Source organism: Cinclus cinclus, chromosome 31, assembly GCF_963662255.1.
Source record: "Cinclus cinclus chromosome 31, bCinCin1.1, whole genome shotgun sequence".
NCBI classification, from domain to species: domain Eukaryota; kingdom Metazoa; phylum Chordata; class Aves; order Passeriformes; family Cinclidae; genus Cinclus; species Cinclus cinclus.
The window spans coordinates 1,612,143-1,632,606 of NC_085076.1; the positions used below are offsets into that span (position 1 = coordinate 1,612,143).

The following is a 20,464-nucleotide window of genomic DNA, read 5'->3' on the forward strand; positions in this document are numbered from 1 at the left end:
AGCCGCGGCGGGAGCGGAAGAGGCGGTGCCTCGCGGGAAAAAATGGCGGAGCCGGTGAAGGGGCGAGGAGCGGCCCCGGCCGGGAAAGCGCTGAGCGCCGAGCAGGTAAAGCCCGATAACCGGGAATTGGGGAGGGGTCCGCGAACAGGGGAGGTTACGTCCCTGGGAGCTGGGAGGAGGGTGGTGGTTGGGGCGGCGGGGGGGAACCAGAGGGGCCTGGGTGTGAGGAGAAGGTGGGGAGTGAGGGGTGATCTGTAGGGCTGGGGAATGAGGGTGGGTCTCTGATAACCGTGAGGGGTCTCTGCTAAGGAGGCGGGGGTCTCTGGTGACGGGGAAGGGGTCCCTGATAACGGGGAGAGAAAATGGAGGACAGGGCCCCGGACCTGAGGGGAAGGTGGGGAGTGAGGGGGGTCCCTGATCCTTGAGGGGGTCTCTGATAATGAGGAGGGGTCTCTCCCTGGTCCTCCTGTGAGATCCCACTCCCGTCCCAGGGTTTATCCCAGTCCAGCCGCAGTTTGTCCAATCTTGGTTTATACCAGTCCATCCCACTTTACCCCAGTCCATCCCGGTTTATCCTAGTGCATTCCCAGACCCCCAGTTCTGCTTTATCCCAGCTCCTCAACCCCCATTAATCCCAGTCCGGTCCCATTCTCTCAGCTCTCCAATCCCATTTCCAGTTCCCCAATCCCAGTTTATCTCTGTCCTGTCCTGGTCTATCCAATCCCAGTCCATCCCAGTTTACCCAGTCCATCCCATTCCAGGTTGTGTCCCGCTTTAATCGTCTCCGGCAGGACCAGCGTGGTTTGGCCTCCAAAGCGGCCGAGCTGGAGCTGGAGCTCAACGAGCACAGGTGGGGTCGGGATCGGGGGCATTTGGGATCAGGATTTGGGATTTGGGATGGGGGATTGGTGTATTTAGGGTTGGCATTTGAGATCGGGGCATTTGGGATCAGGATTTGGGATGGGGGATTGGTGTATTTAGGGTTGGCATTTGAGATCGGGGCATTTGGGATCAGGATTTGGGATTTGGGATGGGGGATTGGTGTATTTAGGGTTGGCATTTGAGATCGGGGCATTTGGGATCAGGATTTGGGATTTGGGATGGGGGATTGGTGTATTTAGGGTTGGCATTTGAGATCGGGGCATTTGGGATCAGGATTTGGGATTTGGGATGGGGGATTGGTGTATTTAGGGTTGGCATTTGAGATCGGGGCATTTGGGATCAGGATTTGGGATTTGGGATGGGGGATTGGTGTATTTAGGGTTGGCATTTGAGATCGGGGCATTTGGGATCAGGATTTGGGATGGGGGATTGGGGCATTGGGGGTTGGGATTGGGGGATTTGAGATGAGGAATTGGGGGATTTGAAGTCAGGATTGGGGCATTTAGGGTCAGGATTGGAGATCGGGATGGGGGATTTGGGATCAGGTTGGAGGATTTGGGATTGGGATGGGGGATTTAGGATTGGGGATCAGGATGGAGGATTTGGGATCAGGATGGGGGATTTGGGATCGGGATTTGGGATTGGGGATCAGGATGGAGGATTTGGAATCAGAATTGGAGGATTTGGGGTCGGGATGGGGGATTTGGGATCAGGTTGGGGGATTTGGGGTCGGGATGGGGGATTTGGGATTGGGGATCAGGTTGGAGGATTTGGGATCGGGATTGGGGTAATTGGAATTTGGGATCAGGTTGGAGGATTTGGGATCGGGATTGGGGTAATTGGAATTTGGGATCAGGTTAGAGGATTTGGGATCAGGATTTGAGGGTGGATTTTGGGATTGCTGTGGCTTTGGGATTGGGATTTGGGATGCTGCTCCCGCTGTTGCAGCCTGGTGATCGAGACCCTGCGGGAGGTGGATCCCACCCGGAAGTGTTTCCGTATGGTCGGGGGGGTGCTGGTGGAGAGGACGGTCAAGGAGGTGCTGCCTGCACTGGAGAGCAACAGGGAGCAGGTCTGGGACCCCAAACCCACTGGGATGGCCCCAAATCCCATGGGACCCCATAAAAACCCCATGGAGGATCCCAAAATGCACTGGGATGTTCCAAACCCACCGGGACCCCATAAAAACCCCATGGAGTACCCCAAAATGCACTGGGATGGCCCCAAATCCCATGGGACCCCATAAAAACCCCATGGAGGATCCCAAAATGCACTGGGATGTTCCAAACCCACCGGGACCCCATAAAAACCCAACGGAGGACCCCAAAATGCACTGGGATGTTCCAAACCCACCGGGACCCCATGGAGGATCCCAAAATGCACTGGGATGTTCCAAACCCACCGGGACCCCATGGAGGATCCCAAAATGCACTGGGATGTTCCAAACCCACCGTGGCCCCATAAAAACCCCATGGAGGATCCCAAAATGCACTGGGATGTTCCAAACCCACCGTGGCCCCATAAAAACCCCGTGGAGGATCCCAAAATGCACTGGGATGTTCCAAACCCACTGGGACCCCATAAAAACCCCATAGAGGATCCCAAAATGCACTGGGATGTTCCAAACCCACCGGGACCCCATAAAAACCCCGTGGAGGATCCCAAAATGCACTGGGATGCTCCAAACCCACCAGGACCCCATAAAAACCCAACAGAGGATCCCAAAATGCATTGGGATGTTCCAAACCCACTGGGACCCCATAAAAACCCAACGGAGGATCCCAAAATGCACTGGGATGTTCCAAACCCACCGGGACCCCATAAAAACCCCATGGAGGATCCCAAAATGCACTGGGATGTTCCAAACCCACTGGGACCCCATAAAAACCCCATGGAGGATCCCAAAATGCACTGGGATGTTCCAAACCCACCGGGACCCCATGGAGGATCCCAAAATGCACTGGGATGTTCCAAACCCACTGGGACCCCATAAAAACCCCATGGAGTACCCCAAAATGCACTGGGATGGCCCCAAATCCCATGGGACCCCATAAAAACCCCATGGAGGATCCCAAAATGCACTGGGATGTTCCAAACCCACTGGGATGTTCCATAAAAACCCCATGGAGGATCCCAAAATGCACTGGGATGTTCCAAACCCACCGGGACCCCATAAAAACCCAACGGAGGACCCCAAAATGCACTGGGATGTTCCAAACCCACTGGGACCCCATAAAAACCCCGTGGGGGATCCCAAAATGCACTGGGATGTTCCAAACCCACCGGGACCCCATAAAAACCCCGTGGGGGATCCCAAAATGCACTGGGATGTTCCAAACCCACCGGGACCCCATAAAAACCCCGTGGAGGATCCCAAAATGCACTGGGATAGCCCAAAAACTCCACTGGGATAGCTCTAAATCTTCTGAGATATCCCAAATCCATTGGGACCCCATAAAAATCCACTGGGGACCCCAAAATTCCAGTGGGCTCCCATAAACATCCAACAGGATATTCCTGGATCCACTGGGAGAGCTCTCAATCCTCTGGGATAGCCCAAAAACCCAGTGGGGTATCCCAAAATCCCATAAACGTCTGCTGGACAGCCCAAAAAATCTGCTGGGACCACCCAAAAAATGTTCTGGAATTTTCCTTCTCCTTTTTTTCCTCCTTTTTTTCCTCTCTTTTTTTTTCCCCTCTTTTTTTTCCCTCTTTTTTTTTTCCTCTTTTTTTTTTCCTCTTTTTCTTTTCCCTTTTTTTTTTCCCCTCTTTTTTTCCCCTCTTTTTTTTCCCCTCTTTTTTTTTTCCCTCTTTTTTTTTTTCCCCTCTTTTTTTTTCCCTCTTTTTTTTCCTCTTTTTTTTTCCTCTTTTTTTTCCTCTTTTTTTCCTCTTTTTTTTTCCTCTTTTTTTTCCTCTTTTTTTCCCTCTATTTTTCCTCTATTTTTTCCTCTTTTTTTCTTTTTTTCTCTTTTTTTCTCTTTTTTTTTCTCTTTTTTTCTCTTTTTTTCTCTTCTTTTCTCCTCTTTTTCCTCCTTTTTTTCTCCCTTTTGCCTCCTCCTTTCCCACCCATTTCCCCCCAGATCTCCAAGCTGATGGAGTCTCCCATTCCCCATTGATTTCCCCATTTTCATTTTTCCCATTTTCCCCATTTTGATTTCCCGATTTTCATTTTTCCCATTTTCCCATTTTCATTTTCCCCATTTTGATTTCCCCATTGATTTCCCCATTGATTTCCCCATTTTCATTTTCCCCATTTTCATTTTCCCCATTTTCATTTTCCCCATTTTCCCCATTTTCCCCATTTTCCCCATTTTCCCCATTTTCCCCATTTTCATTTTTCCCATTTTCCCCATTTTGATTCCCCATTTTGATTTCCCCATTGATTTCCCCATTGATTTCCCCATTTTCATTTTCCCCATTTCCCCCATTTCCCCCATTTTGATTTTCCCCATTTCCCCCATTTTGATTTTCCCCATTTTCCCCATTTTCATTTTTCCCATTTCCCCCATTTTTTTCCCCCCAGATCTCCAAGCTGATCGAGGCTCCCATTCCCCATTGATTTCCCCATTTTCATTTTTCCCATTTTGATTTCCCCATTTTCATTTTTCCCATTTTCCCCATTTTAATTTTCCCCAATTTGATTTCCCCATTGATTTCCCCATTTTCATTTTTCCCATTTTCCCCATTTTGATTTCCCCATTTTGATTTCCCCATTTTCATTTTTCCCATTTTCCCCATTTTGATTTCCCCATTTTCATTTTTCCCATTTTGATTTCCCCATTGATTTCCCCATTTTCATTTTTCCCATTTTCCCCATTTTCATTTTCCCCATTTTGATTTCCCCATTGATTTCCCCATTGATTTCCCCATTTTCATTTTTCCCATTTTCCCCATTTTGATTTCCCCATTTTCATTTCCCCATTTTCATTTTTCCCATTTCCCCCATTTTTTTCCCCCCAGATCTCCAAGCTGATCGAGGCTCTGGCTCAGCAGCTCCAGGCCAAGGGTCGGGAGCTCTCGGAATTCCGGGAACGTCACAACATTCGGCTGCTGGGGGAGGATGAGCCCAAAGCCCCGGCCCGGGAGGGGCCCGAGGGGGGCAAGGGGGGTCCTGGGGGGGTCTTGGTGTCCTGACCCCCCCCTTCCCCCACAATTCCCAGAAGGATTTTGGGTTCATTTTGGGGGCTATGGGGCGGGTCTCGGTGTCCTAAAACCCCTCCACATTTCCCAGAGGGATTTTGGGGGTCCCCGGGAGGGAGTGTTGGTGTCCTGACCCCCCCTCACCCCCCACTCAGTTCCCAGAGGGATTTTGGGTTAATTTTGGGAGTCCCAGAGGGGGTCCTGGTGTTTTGACCCCCCCCCCCCCAACAATTCCCAGAGGGATTTTGGGTTGGTTTTGGGGGGCTCTGGAGGGGTTTTGGTGTCCTGAACCCCCCCCACACACACACACAAATCCCAGATGGATTTTGGGGGTCCCCGGGGGGGTCTTGTCCCAAAACCCCTCCACAATTCCCAGAGGGGTTTTGAGTTTGTTTTGGGGGTTTGGGGCAATAAATGGGAGTTTGGGACAAAGCCCAGTGTTGGTTTTTGTAGGGAATGGGGAAAAGGGTTTGGGGTGAGGGAGTGGGGGAACGACCCCAAATAAAGACAGTTCTGTGGGGGACCCAAAAAATGGGGGGTAGGACCCCAAAATGGGAAGAGGGAACCCCAAAAATGGGGGAGGACCCTAAATTGAGGAGGGCAGGACTTGAAAACAGTGGGGCAAAATCCCAAAATGTGGGAGCGGGGGGATCCCAAAATGAGGGGGTGGGACCCCAGAATGGCGGTTAAACCCCATAATGGAGTGGGGGGAACCCCAAAACGGGGAGAGTAAAACCCTAAAATGTGGAAGCTGGGGGACCCCAAACTGTGTCGGTGACACTCGAAGGGGTGGGGCAGAGGACACTGTGAGGTGACAAAGTAAAGGGGGTGACAAGGATGAGGGGGGGTGACAAAAGGGGGTGACACAGAAAAGGGAGTGACAGGGACACGGCAGCGAGGTGACAAAGGGTGGGGGGTGATAAGGACGTGGGGGTGACAAGGACACGGGGGACAAAAGGGGGTGACAAGGACAAGGCAGGTAGGTGACAAAGAGAAGGGGGTGACAAGGACACATCAGGGAGGTGGCAAAGGATGGGAGTGGCGCAGAAAAGGGGGCGACAAAAGAAAAGGGGGTGACAAAAGAAAAGGGGGTGACACAAGAGGAGTGACAAGGACATGGCAGGGAGGTGACAAAGGATGGGGGGGTGACAAAGCGAAGGGAGTGACAGAAAAAAAGGTGACAGGGACGTGGGGGTGACACAGAAAAGGGGGTGACAAGGACATGGTGGGGTGACAAGGACGTAGCAGGGAGGTGACAAGGACAACCGTGCTGTGTCCCCATCACCCCGGGCCGGGCCCGGCTCGGCGCGTGCCGGTGTCACCCGGTGTCACCCGGTGTCACCCGGAGGAGCTGTTGACTGCACACAGTGCCACACCCGCTCTGGCCCTGGCACCGGAGCAAGCCGGTGTCACCCGCTGTCCCCGCGGTGTCCCCGGGGGTGGGGACGCGGTGTTGGCCGCACACGGTACCACCCCTGCGGTGGCCCTGTCCGGTTGTCACCGGTGCTCGGGGACATTTAACGGCGGTGCCACCGCGGTGGGGAGGGGACACCATGGACGGGACGCGGCTGGAGGAGCGCGAGAGCCTGGTGGGGGCTGTGCATGGAGTGTCCGGGCCAGGTACGGGGACACCTGGGGACACCTGGGGACAGAGGGACAGCCGGGGAAGGGGACCCCCGATGGGCTTTGTGGCGCTGAAATGGGGACAGGAGAGGGGACAGTGGGGAAGGGACAGTGGGGAGCGGGGAGGGTCGTGGGGTGGGGGAACACCCGGGGGGAGGGTGGGGGGGGACACAGGAGGGCGGACAGTGACCAGGGGACAGTCGTGGGGAGGGGACAGGGTCGGGGACAAGAGGGGACAGCGTGGGAAACCACCGGGGGTGGTGATGGGGAGGGGACAGGGGTGGGGACAGAGGGGTCCCAGGTGGGGTGGTGACCGCGGGGGCGGGTTGGGGACAGGCGGGGATGCCGGGGGGCGGTGGCCCCTGGCCGGGGTGCCAGCGGCGTGTCCCCGCAGTGGTGACAGCCACGCGCATGGCGGGGGCGGCCATGTACGAGCTGGTGCGGGTGGGACACGCGGAGCTCGTGGGGGAGATCATCCGGCTCGAGGGGGACATGGCCACGCTCCAGGTGTACGAGGAGACCTGTATCCTGTCCCCTTATGTCCCCGACGTCCCCGCGGACCCCTCCCCGTCACCCTTCTGTCCCTCCGACCGCCCCGCCTTGTCCCCTCCTTTCTTCCCCTGTCCCCTCCCTGTCCCCCATCAACCCCCCTGTCCTGTGCCCTCTGTCCCTCGTCCTACCCCTACCCTGTCCCCCGTGTCCTGTCCCCTCCCCGTCTCCTCCTGTCCCCCTCATCCTTTCCCTGTCGCCGCTGTCGCCCCTTTCCCTCCCTCCACCCCCCCCCCCCCCCCCCCCAGCCCATCCCGTCCCCGCTGTCCCGCCCGGTCCCCGTGTCCCACTCGCGGTGACATTTCCTGAGCGGCCGCAGCGGGGGTGCAGGTTGGGGACCCGGTGCTGCGCACGGGGAAGCCGCTGTCGGTGGAGCTGGGCCCGGGCATCCTGGGCTCCATCTTCGACGGGATCCAGCGGCCGCTGCGAGACATCGCCGAGGCCACGCGCAGCATTTACATCCCGCGGGGCACCAATGTCCCCGCGCTGCCGCGACACCTGGCCTGGGACTTCACCCCCAGCAAGAACATCCGGGTGCGTGGCCGTTCCCTGTCACCTTCGTCCTGTCCCTTTGTCCCATCCCTCTCCTGTCCCCCCGTCCCCCTCCCCGTCCCCTTCCTGTCCCTCCTGTCCCCTCCCAGCCCCTCCGTCCCCTCTTTGTCTTCCCATCCTATCCCCCTGTCCCTTCCCTGTCCCCTCTGTGTCCTCCCAGGTCTCTGTCCCCTCTCTGTCCCACCCAACCGGTCCTGTCTCCCTTCCCTGTCCCCCCCTGCCAAGGAGGGGACCCCAAAAAGGGAGTGGGGACCCCAAAAAGGGAGTGAGGACGCCAAAAAGGGAGTGGGGACCCCAAAAAGGGAGTGAGGACGCCAAAAAGGGAGTGGGGACCTGCTGGCACAGAGGATGCGGGGACAATGGGGACACAAGGACATCGGGGACACGGGGGACACAGAGCCCTGGGGACATGGGGGGACACGGAGACACGCGGGACACAGGAGACACAGTGACATCGGGACACAGGAACACGGGGACATTCAGGACACAGGATATGGGGACACGGGGGTCGCAGAGACATTGGGGGACACAGGGACATCAGGACAAGGGATATGGGGACACGGGGACATCAGGACACAGGATATGGGGACACGGGGACACAGACATCAGGATACGGGATATGGGGACACGGGGTCGCAGGGACATTTTTGGGACACAGGGACATCAGGACACGGGGTCGCAGGGACACGGTGACATCGGGGGCACAGGGACAATGGGGATGCAAGGACACGGGTGTCACGGGGACACGAAGGTCGCAGGGACACGGGTCACACGCGGGGACACGGCGACCGCCGTTGTCCCAGCACCCGGGGTGGAGGGGGTGCAGAGCCCCCCGGGGATGGCTGACGGTGTCGCCGCCGTGTCCCCAGGTCGGGAGTCACGTGACGGGCGGGGACATTTACGGGACGGTGGCGGAGAACTCGCTGCTGCAGCACCGGCTGATGGTCCCGCCCCGCAGCCGCGGCACCGTCACCTACATCGCTCCCCCCGGGCACTACGGCGTGGCGGTGAGCGAGGCACCGGGATCACCGGGATCACCGGGACTGGGATCACTGGGATCACTGGAACCGGGATCACTGGGATCACCGGGATCACTGGAGCCGGGATCACTGGGATCACTGGAACCGGGATCACTGTGTTCACCGGGATCACTGGAACCGGGATCACCGGGATCACTGGAACCGGGATCACTGGGATCACTGGAACCGGGATCACTGTGTTCACCGGGATCACTGGAACCGGGATCACCGGGATCACTGGGATCACCAGGATCACTGGAGCTGGGATCACTGGGATCACCGGGATCACTGGGATCACCGGGATCACTGGAATCGGGATCACCGGGATCACTGGAACCGGGATCACCGGGATCACTGGGATCACTGGAGCCGGGATCACTGGAACCGGGATCACCGGGATCACTGGGATCACTGGAACCGGGATCACTGGGATCACCGGGATCACTGGAGCCGGGATCACTGGGATCACTGGAACCGGGATCACCGGGATCACTGGGATCACCGGGATCACTGGAGCAGGGATCACTGGGATCACTGGAACCGGGATCACCGGGATCACTGGGATCACCGGGATCACTGGAGCAGGGATCACTGGGATCACTGGAACCGGGATCACTGGGATCACTGGGATCACCGGGATCACTGGGATCACCGGGACCAGGTTCACCGGAACTGGGATCAGCGGGAGCAGCACCGGGTTCAGCGGCACTGGGATCAACAGGATGGTTGTCCCAACGGACTGGGATCATTTGGATCAGCGGGATTGGGTTGGGGGGTGGGGCCTGGGGGTGTTCCATGGCAATCCCAGTTGATCCCGTGCCGATCCCAACTGATCCTGGGTGGATCCCAGGCCGATCCTGGCTGATCCAGAGCCAATCCCAGGCTGATCCTGGACCGATCCTGGGTTGATCTCAGACTGATCCCAGACCGATCCTGGGTTAATCCCAGACTGATCCCGGTTTAATCCCAGTCTGATCCCATCTGATCCCAGACTGATCCTGAGTTGATCTCAGACTGATCCCAACTGATCCCACAGGATGTGGTGCTGGAGCTGGAATTCCAGGGGGTCCGTGAGCCGCTCTCCATGATCCAGGTGTGGCCGGTCCGGCAGGTCCGGCCCGTGGCCGAGAAGCTCCCGGCCAATCACCCACTGCTGACCGGCCAGAGGGTCCTGGACGCGCTGTTCCCGTAGGGATCGGGGACTGGGACTGGGACTGGGACTGGGACTGGGACTGGGACTGGGACTGGGACTGGGAATGGGACTGGGAATGGCACTGGGAACGCAAACGGGAATGGGACTGAGACTAGGACTGGGAACAGGGAATGGGAACGGGACTGGGTATGGGACTGGGTGGGATGCACTGATCCCGTAGGGAATGGGATCAGGACTGGGGGGTTGCACTGTTCCTGTAGGGAATGGGATTGGGATCAGGGCTGGGATCAGGATCGGGATCAGGGAGTTGCATTTTTCCCACAAGGATCCGGGGGAGGGAAAGGGGTGGGATTGGGGTGGGGGACACAGTGGGGATGGGGGGAGGGAAGGGAGGAACAGGGATAGGGAACAGAATTGGGGATGGGGACAGGGAACAGGGACGTGGACAAGGAAAGATGGAGTTGAGGACAGGGAATGGGGCAGGGATAGGAACAGGGAGAGATGGATTTGGGAACAGGGATGGGGTCGGGAAACAGCGACAGGACAGGGACGGGGACGGGCACAGGGCGGCACCGGGGTCCCGCCACCCCCGTGCCGTGTCGCCGTGTCCCCAGGTGTGTCCAGGGCGGTACCACGGCCATCCCGGGCGCGTTCGGCTGCGGGAAGACGGTGATTTCCCAATCCCTGTCCAAGTATTCCAACAGCGACGTCATCGTCTACGTGGGCTGCGGCGAGCGCGGCAACGAAATGTCCGAAGTGCTGCGGGACTTCCCCGAGGTGACACCGCCACCCGCGACGCGGGGACAGCAGGGTGGCAGTGACACCGGTGTCCAGGGAGAATCCTGAGTGACTTCCCCGGGGTGACACCGTGACATGGGACACGCGGGTGACAGCGGGGTGACAGGGGAATGACAGGCACTGAGGGTGACACTGATGTCCTCAGATCAGCGTGGAGGTGTCCCATGGTGACACAGGGAGGTGACAATGTGACACCGCTGTCCCCAGCTGACCATGGAGGTGGGTGACAGGACTGTCCCAGGATGACACAGGGAGGTGACACAGGGAGGTGACACAGGGAGGTGACAATGTGACACCGCTGTCCCCAGCTGACCATGGAGGTGGGTGACAGGACTGTCCCAGGATGACACAGGGAGGTGACACAGGGAGGTGACACAGGGAGGTGACAATGTGACACTGCTGTCCCCAGCTGACCATGGAGGTCGGTGGCCGTTCCGAGTCCATCATGAAGCGCACAACGCTCGTGGCCAACACGTCCAACATGCCCGTGGCCGCCCGCGAGGCCTCCATCTACACCGGTGGGGACACAGGGACACGGGGGACAGGGACACGGGGGACAGGGACACGGGGGACAGGGACATGAAGGGGACAGGGACACGGAGGGGACAGGGACACGGGGGACTGGGACATGGGGGACAGGGACACGGAGGGGACAGGGATAAGGGGGACAGGGACACGGGGGGACAGGGACACGGGGGGGACAGGGGGGACAGGGACAAGGGGGACAAGGACACGGGGGACAGGGACACGGGGGACAGGGACACGGAGGGGACAGGGACAGGGGGGACAGGGACACGGGGGACAGGGACACGGAGGGGACAGGGACAGGGGGGACAGGGACACGGGGGACAGGGACACGGGGGACTGGGACATAGAGGGGACAGGGACGTGTGTGTGTGACAGGGACACAGCAGGGGAGACACAGGGGGGACAGGGATATGGGAGCACAGGGGATCACGCTGTCCCTGGGGTGTGCCAGGTGTGTGCCACATAGGACAGGTGTGTGCCAGCTGCGTGACAAGTATCATGCTGTCCCTGGGGGTGTGCCAGGTGTGTGCCAGGTGTGTGCCAGGCATGTGGCAGGCATGTGACAGGTGTGTGTCAGGTATCACGCTGTCCCTGGGGGTGTGCCAGGTGTGTGCCAGGTGTGTGCCAGGCATGTGACAGGTGTGTATCAGGTATCACGCTGTCCCTGGGGGTGTGCCAGGTGTGTGCCAGGTGTGTGCCAGGCATGTGCCAGGTGTGTATCAGGTATCACGCTGTCCCTGGGGGTGTGCCAGGTGTGTGCCAGGCATGTGCCAGGTGTGTATCAGGTATCACGCTGTCCCTGGGGGTGTGCCAGGTGTGTGCCAGGTGTGTGCCAGGCATGTGCCAGGTGTGTATCAGGTACCACGCTGTCCCTGGGGGTGTGCCAGGTGTGACATTTGTGTGGCAGGTGTGTGCCAGGTGTGTCACACCCGTGTCACAGGTATCACACCGCTGTCACACCTGTGCCACACCTGTGCCACACCTGTGTCATAGGTATCATGCTGTCCCTGGGGGTGTGACTGGTATGACAGCTGTGCCAGGTGTGTGCTAAGTGCGTGCTAAGTGTGTCACACCTGTGCCACACAGGTATCACACTATCCCTGGGGGTGTGACAGGTATGACAGGTGTGTCACCCCCGTGTCACACCTGTGTCACAGGTATCACGCTCTCAGAGTATTTCCGGGACATGGGTTTGCACAGCTGCCTCCTGGCCGACTCCACCTCGCGCTGGGCCGAGGCTCTGAGGGAGATCTCGGGGCGCCTGGCGGAGATGCCGGCAGGTGAGACCCCAAAATTCTGGCATTTGGGGATGGGGGTGGGGTCTGAACCCACAGGAAGGAGCTGCCAAACCCCAAATCCTGGGGACCTTGTGACCCCCCCACCCCATGCCTGTGTGTGCCCTGGAGAATCCCGGGGGTGACAGGGAGGTGACAGGGAGGTGACAGCAGTGTCCCCACACACAGCGGGTACCGGGGGGTGGCAGTGATCCCAGGAGGTGACAGGGAGGTGACAGGGAGGTGACAGCAGTGTCCCCACAGACAGCAGGTACCAGGGGGTGACAGTGATCCCAGGAGGTGACAGGGAGGTGACAGCAGTGTCCCCACAGACAGCGGGTACCGGGGGGTGGCAGTGATCCCAGGAGGTGACAGGGAGGTGACAGCAGTGTCCCCACAGACAGCGGGTACCGGGGGGTGGCAGTGATCCCAGGAGGTGACAGGGAGGTGACAGCAGTGTCCCCACAGACAGCGGGTACCGGGGGGTGGCAGTGATCCCAGGAGGTGACAGGGAGGTGACAGGGAGGTGACAGGGAGGTGACAGGGAGGTGACAGCAGTGTCCCCACAGACAGCGGGTACCGGGGGGTGGCAGTGATCCCAGGAGGTGACAGGGAGGTGACAGCAGTGTCCCCACAGACAGCGGGTACCGGGGGGTGACAGTGATCCCAGGAGGTGACAGGGAGGTGACAGCAGTGTCCCCACAGACAGCAGGTAGCAGGGGGTGACAGTGATCCCAGGAGGTGACAGGGAGGTGACAGCAGTGTCCCCACAGACAGCGGGTACCCCGCGTACCTCGGGGCCCGCCTGGCCTCGTTCTACGAGCGCGCGGGGCGGGCGCGGTGCTTGGGGACCCCCGAGCGCGAGGGCAGCGTCAGCATCGTCGGAGCGTGAGTGTCCCCGTGTCACCCGGGGGAGGGGACAAGGGCCGGGGGACCCTCCCGGTGCACCCCCAGCTCAACTCAACCCCCCCCCCCCCCCGCAGGGTGTCCCCCCCCGGAGGGGATTTCTCGGATCCTGTCACCTCGGCCACGCTGGGCATCGTGCAGGTGAGGGGACGGGGGGGACAGAGGGGACAGAGGGGACAGAGGGGACAGAGGGGACAGAGGGGACAGGGACAGCGTGAGCGGCGTGAGTGGGACAGGGACACGCTGGGGGGGACATGGAAGGGACAGGGACACACAGGGAGGAGCGTGGAGGGGACAGGGACAGCGACAGGGATGGGGACAGGCTGGGGGGGATATGGGGACACTGGGAGTGGGACATGCCGATAGTGACCCCTGGATGAGGACACGGGGGTGACATTCCCGGCGTCACGGCTGCTCGGGGGCTGGACAAGAAACGCGGGGACAGGCTGGTGACACGGGGGTGACACGGGGTGACACTGCCGGCTGTTCCGGGAGGGATAAGAAACTCGGGGATGCCGTGGGTGACCCGAGGTGACACGGGGTGACACAGGTGACACTCGCAGGTGTTCTGGGGGCTGGACAAGAAGCTGGCCCAGCGCAAGCACTTCCCCTCGGTGAACTGGCTGATCTCGTACTCGCGGTACCTGCGGGCGCTGGAGCCGCACTACGAGCGCTCCCACCCCGAGCTGCCCGCGCTGCGCGACCGCGCCCGGCGCATCCTGCAGGAGGAGGAGGAGCTGGCCGAGATCGTGCAGCTCGTGGGGAAGGTTTGTGGGTTGATGATTCATGGGATTTATGGGGTCTGGGAAGTGAGATCTGGGGTCAGCCATGTGAGATCTAGGGTCTGGGATGTGAGATCTGGGATGTGGGATGTGCGGTCTGGGGTCCTGCAGGAGGAGGAGGAGCTGGCCGAGATCGTGCAGCTCGTGGGGAAGGTTTGTGGGGTCGATTTATAGGATTTTACGGGATTTATTTGGTCTGGGATGTGAGATCTGGGATAGGGGATGTGAGATCTGGGATGGGGGATCTGGGATAGGGGATGTGAGATCTGGGATAGGAGATGTGAGATTTGGGATAGGGGATGTGAGATTTGGGATAGGGGATGTGAGATGATCTGGGATAGGGGATGTGAGATGATCTGGGATAGGGGATGTGAGATTTGGGATAGGGGATGTGAGATTTGGGATGGGGGATCTGGGATAGGGGATGTGAGATCTGGGATGGGGGATCTGGGATAGGGGATGTGAGATCTGGGATGGGGGATCTGGGATAGGGGATGTGAGATCTGGGATGGGGGATCTGGGATAGGGGATGTGAGATCTGGGATAGGAGATGTGAGATTTGGGATAGGGGATGTGAGATTTGGGATAGGGGATGTGAGATGATCTGGGATAGGGGATGTGAGATTTGGGATAGGGGATGTGAGATTTGGGATGGGGGATCTGGGATAGGGGATGTGAGATTTGGGACCCTGCAGGAGGAGGAGGAGCTGGCCGAGATCGTGCAGCTCGTAGGGAAGGTTTGTGGGGTTCGTGGGATTTCTGGGATTTGGTTTGGGGTCTGGGAAGGGGCTGTGGCCGGAGCAGTGACAGGACCCCCGTGTCCCCCCCAGGCGTCGCTGGCCGAAGGTGACAAAGTGACGCTGGAAGTGGCCAAACTGCTCAAGGACGATTTCCTGCAGCAGAACGGATACTCGGCCTACGACCGGTACTGGGACCCCCTGGGACCCCCACCCTGACCCCCACCCTGACCCCCACCCTGACCCGCACCCTGCCTATGAGCGATACCAGGACCCTCAGGATCCCCCGGGACCCCCTGGGACCCCCACCCTGACCCCCACCCTGCCTATGAGCGATACCAGGACCCTCAGGATCCCCCGGGACCCCCTGGGACCCCCACCCTGACCCCAGCCCTGCATATCACCAGTACTGGGACCCCCCTGGGAACCCCCAGGACACCCCAAGACGCCCCTGACCCCCAGGACCCCCCCCAGGTTCAGCCCGTTCTACAAGACCATGGCCACGCTGCACTGTGACCCCCCTTTAACCTCCCAAACTCCATCCCTGGTCCCCCAAAACACCCAAATTCCCCCTCCTGGCACCCCAGACACCCCCAAACCTCCCCATTCTCAACCCCTGACCCCCCCGGACCCTCCCCCACCCCCCAGGTTCTGCCCGTTCTACAAGACCGTGGGCATGCTGCAGAACCTGGTCACCTTCTATGACCTGGCACGGGGGGCGGTGGAGGGGGCGGGGCCCGAGGAGCAGCGTGTCACCTGGGCCACCATCCGAGAGGGCATGGGCGACATCCTGTACCGCCTGAGCGCCATGAAATTCCAGGTGGGGTTCGGGGGGGGACGCAGTCCTTTTTGGGGAGGGTCCTAGGGGAAGGTTAAAGAGGGGTTTGGGGGTCCTAGGGGAAGGTTAAAGGAGGTTTTGGGGGGCAGAGACCCTCGTGGGGAGGTCCTAGGGGAGGGTTAAGGGGGGATTTGGGGGGTCCTAGGGAAAAATTAAAGGGGATTTGGGGTCATTTGGGGGGGGTCTTGGGGGAAGGTTAAGGTGGGGAGGGGGTGTCAGACCCTCCTTGGGGGTCCCACGGGAAGGTTAAGGGGGAGTTCGGGGGGCAGAGACCCCCGTGGGGGAGACTTAGGGAGAGGTAAAGGGGGAAGGATTTTGGGAAGGGGTCCCGTACGAAGCTCAGCGTGGGTGCCCTGGGGGGTGACCGTGACCCCCCGGTGCGGGTCTGGGGGTGACCCCGCCGTGTCCCCCCGTGTCCCCCCGTGTCCCCCCGTGTCCCCCCGTGTCCCCCCGTGTCCCCAGGACCCGGTGAAGGACGGCGAGCAGCGGATCCTGGCGAACTACGCGCAGCTGCAGGAGGAGATGGTGGCCGCGTTCCGCAGCCTGGGGGACTGAGGAGGGGACAGCGACAGAATGGGGGGGGGGGGGTCCCCGAGGGGAGGGGACATGGGGGGACAGGATGGGGCTGTCCTCAAATGCGGGGGTGGGACAGGATGGGGGGGATCCCCCGGGGCTCCCAATAAAAGGCCCGTGGTGGCACTTGGAGCTTCAGGTGTGGCTTCCCGAGGAGGGCGGGAGCGTCCGGTGGGGGGGACACCGGGGGGGACGCCGGGGGGACACGGGTGACACTGGGGGGGACACAGGTGACAGTGTGGGGACAATGGAGGTGACACCGGTGACAATGGGGGGGACACAGGTGACAGTGTGGGGACAATGGAGGTGACACCGGTGACAATGGGGGGGACACAGGTGACAGTGTGGGGACAATGGAGGTGACAATGGTGGGGGACACGGGTGGGGACAATGGGGGTACAAGAGGAGTGACACTGCGGGGGGGGACAATGGGGGTGACAATGGGGTGACACTGTGGGGGTGACAAGGGGACACGGGGGGGTGACATGGGGGGACAATGAGGGCGGAAAATGGGGTTGATAATGGGGAGGACAATGGGGTGACAATGGGGAGGTGACACTGCGGGGGTGACACTTCTGGTGCCGGGAGGGGTCGAGGGAGGGTCGATGGGGTGGGTTTGGGCTGTTGTCCCCCCCCCGTGTGACATCTGGGGATGGGGACACCCGGAGAGGGTGGGGGACACACCCTGTGGAGGAGACAGGGACATGCCGGGAGGAGGGACAGAAACGGGGGGGGGGACACACGGGGGTGACAGGGACAGATGGGTGGGACATGGGGACACTTTGGGGGGACAGGGGGGTGACAAGGATACCCTGGGTGGGCCACAGGGGTGACAGTGACCCCTGGGAGGGACACGGGGGTGGCAGCGCCAGTCCCCCACGCCACAGGAGGTGACCTCAGGACGTGGCTGGAGGGGGGGGGGACACCCGCGGGGACATTCGGGGACAGCCCCCGCGGGGAGGAGCCGCCACGTGGCAGGGTCGGGCCCTTTTAGGGAGTGTGACCCACCCGTGTCTCCCCCACCCGTGGCTGGCGGGGTCCGGTGTCATTTGTGTCCCCCTTGTCCCCCGTGTCCTCCCGGGCCCGCCATGTGGGAGCTGCTGCTGCTGCCGGCCCTGGGGCTGGGGGCGGCCCTGGGGACCCCCTGTGGGTGCTGAGGGGCTCGGGGGGGATTCGAGGGGGGCGGGAGTGTTGGGGTCTGTGGGGTTCTTGGGGTCGGGGAGGTTCTGGGAGGGGTCCTGGGGATGCTGGGGGGGTCCAGGGGGGTTGCGGGATATGGGGAGTCCTGGGGGTCTCGGGGGTCCCAGGGGTCGCAGGGTCGGGTCCTGAGGTTGATCAGAGTCTGGGGTGGCCTTGGGGGCTTCGGGGTGCAAGGGGGTCTCGAGGGTCCTGGGGTTCAGAGGGGGCCAGGGAGTGCGGGGGTCTCGAGGATTCTTGGGGTCAGGGGGGTCCTGGGAGCCCAGAGGGTTCTGGGGGGGGGGGTTCAGAGGGGTCGGGGGATGTACAGGGTGCAAGGGGGTCTCGGGGGCTCTGGGGTGCAGGGGGGTCCTGAGGGTGCTGGAAGTCCGGGGATGGGAGGGTCTGGGGGGACCTGGGGTGAGGGGGGGGCGGGGGTCTCTGGGGGTCCAGAGGGGCCCGGGGGGGGGGTGGTTCAGGGGCTCCTGGGGGTGCAGGGGGTTGAAGGGGGAGGATCTTGGGGGGTGCTGGGGGTGCAGGGGGGTTGGGGCGATTTGGGGGTGCCGGGGGTGGGGGGGAGCTGGGTGTGCTGGGGGGGACTCAGGGACTCGGACATGTCGCTGTCGCTGTCCCCGCTCCTGTCCCCACCCGGTCCCCGCCCCTGTCCGGAGCTGCAGTGGTGGCGGTCCCCGAGCGTCCCTCAGTGGACAGTGCCAGCCATAGCCGAGGTGACAATCCCGGCCGAGGTGACAGTGACAGTCCCCGGGTCTCTCAGCAGTGCCACCCTCGTCGTGCGACGGTGACAACCCCCAAGGTCCCCTCATGGACCCACCACCCACGGGTGGGTGCCTGTGTCACCTGTCCCCATAGTCCCTCCCCCAGAGCCACCACGGGCCGAGCGCCACCCCGAGTTGTCCCCAGGGCCACCACGCCTGGGTGCCAGCTCAGGTGACACTCCCCGTTGTCCCCAGGCCCGGGCGATCCCTGCGAGTGCCACAGCCGCCACCGTGGCCGCGCAGTGGCCAAGGCCACCCTGGGTGCCAGCGTCACCCTGGAGCGTCCCACGGCGGGGCCGTCCCTGGGCCGGATGATCAAAGTGCAGTGGCACTTTCGGGGTGACCCCGCTGTCCCCGCTGTCCCCGTGTGCGGCCTGAGGCAGGGTCCCCAGCGTTGTCACCCCCTCTACGGTGACAGGGCCACGCTGGTGGCCCCCGATGTCCCCCCAGGGTCTCTGGTGCTGCGGGACGTGTGCGGAGGGGACAATGACACCTTCACCTGTCACCTCCTGGGGGACCGCGAGTGCTCCTGCGGGACAGTGACATTGCGGCTGCTCGCCGGTGAGACCCCCGGGACCCCCCCCCCCGGGACCCCCCCCGGGACCCCCCCCGGGACCCCCCCCGTGAAGACCCCCTCACCATGGGACCCCATCCTGAGAAACCTCCCGGGACCCTCACCCTAAAACCTTCACCCGTGTTGGGTCTGGGGTCTCTATGGGATATGGGGGGAGGTCTCTGTGGGATTCGGGGGTGTCTAGGGGGGGCTCTATGGGATGTGGGGGTGCAGCCAGAGCCCCTCACCCCGGTATGGGGTCTGGGAGGGCTCTGTGGGGTTTGGGGTCTCTGGGGAGGGCTCTGGAGATATCCCCAGAGGCTCTGCAGGATTTCGGGGTGCAGCCTCTGAGGGTCCCCCCTGTCGCGCCCCCCTCGCCCCCCCAGGTGCCCCCTGCAGCCCCCCCTGCTCCGGGGCCCCCCCGGGCGGCGGCCGCGGCATCGTCACCATTGTCACTGTCATTGTCGCCGTCATTGTCACCATCGTCCTCCTGCTGCCACCGGCCCGCGGGTTCTGACACCTGAGTGTGTCCCCGTGTCCCCAGTGCCCCCAGTGCCCCCAGTGTCCCCAGTGTCCCCAGTGTCCCCTCTCCAGCCCGGCCCAGCCTGGGCTGGCCCTGCCCGCGGGGTTGTCACCCGCTGTCCCCAAGGCGCTGGCGGGACCCGTCAGTGTCGCCGGGGGTGACCCCGGCCGTGTCCCCCCTCCCCCGCAGTGTCACCCGGCTGGGGACAAATCAATGCCACCTCAGCAGCCGGGGGTGGCCGCAGCTCCCAGAGCCTTCCCCCATTGTGTCCCCAACAATGGCAGTGCCACGTGCCAGGGGCCCTGTCCCCTCCCGGGGGACAGCGCGGGGACAAGGGGACAGCAGGACAAGGGGACAGGCGGCCATGGGGCAGCGGCACAGAGGCTGCTGAAGGCGGGTGAGTACCGGGGGGCTGTCCCCAATGTCCCCAATGTCCCCACCCCTGCCTCCCCCATCTGGTGTCCCCCCATGCTGCGGAGGGTCCCCGTGTCCCCAGAGGCGCCACCCCCGTGAAGCTCCTTATCCCAGGAATGTCCCCATGGGTGTCCCCAACATCCCCCGCAGATGCCACCCACGGGTACCCCCGTGTCCCCAGGGGTGTCCCCTGTGTCCCTGCCACTGTCCCCACGCTGTCTCAGTGTCCCCACAGATGCACCCAGGGCTGTCCCCGTGTCCCCACGCTGTCCCTGCGTTCCCCATGGATGTCCCCACACCTGTCCCCTTGCCCGTGCCGCTGTCCCCACGCTCTCCCCACGGTGTCCCCGTGTCCCCGCAGGGATGCCCGCGGCCGGGGGGCTCCTGTGCGGGGCCAGTGGCCTGGCCCTGCTGGTGGCCGCCACCGCCACCCATTTCTGGGTGCAACGCCGAGCACCGGGGGGCACGGCCAGCCTGGGGCTGTGGCACGGCTGCCTCGGGGGACAGTGCCACCCCCACGCCACCACCCCAGGTACGCCCCGGCTGGGGAGGAGGTGTGGGAGCCAGCAGGGCGGGAATCGGGGGGGTTCTATCCCTGCTCTGAGCTGTCCCCGATGTCCCCACCCCCGTGGTGTCCCCTAGGGGTGTCCCTGGTGTCCCCTCCTCTC

The 20,464-nt window shown here is 61.7% G+C and overlaps 2 protein-coding genes across 2 annotated transcripts; both read left to right on the plus strand.

Annotated features, from left to right (window-relative positions):
• Positions 1 to 34: 34 nt before the first annotated feature.
• PFDN2 (prefoldin subunit 2) lies at positions 35 to 5,445 on the plus strand. The gene is made up of 4 exons (XM_062511542.1): positions 35 to 105; positions 762 to 850; positions 1,831 to 1,954; positions 4,843 to 5,445. Exons 1-4 carry the CDS (start codon positions 43 to 45, stop codon positions 5,014 to 5,016), a joined length of 450 nt encoding a protein of 149 aa, XP_062367526.1. The 5' UTR covers positions 35 to 42; the 3' UTR covers positions 5,017 to 5,445.
• A 1,130-nt stretch (positions 5,446 to 6,575) lies between these two features.
• On the plus strand, positions 6,576 to 16,336 carry LOC134055177 (V-type proton ATPase catalytic subunit A-like). The gene is made up of 14 exons (XM_062511324.1): positions 6,576 to 6,642; positions 7,040 to 7,168; positions 7,514 to 7,728; positions 8,616 to 8,753; positions 9,802 to 9,953; positions 10,533 to 10,695; positions 11,126 to 11,234; positions 12,402 to 12,524; positions 13,292 to 13,406; positions 13,502 to 13,565; positions 13,988 to 14,191; positions 15,037 to 15,131; positions 15,592 to 15,763; positions 16,244 to 16,336. The coding sequence occupies exons 1-14, from the start codon at positions 6,576 to 6,578 to the stop codon at positions 16,334 to 16,336; spliced, it is 1,839 nt and encodes a 612-aa protein (XP_062367308.1).
• Positions 16,337 to 20,464: the final 4,128 nt, after the last annotated feature.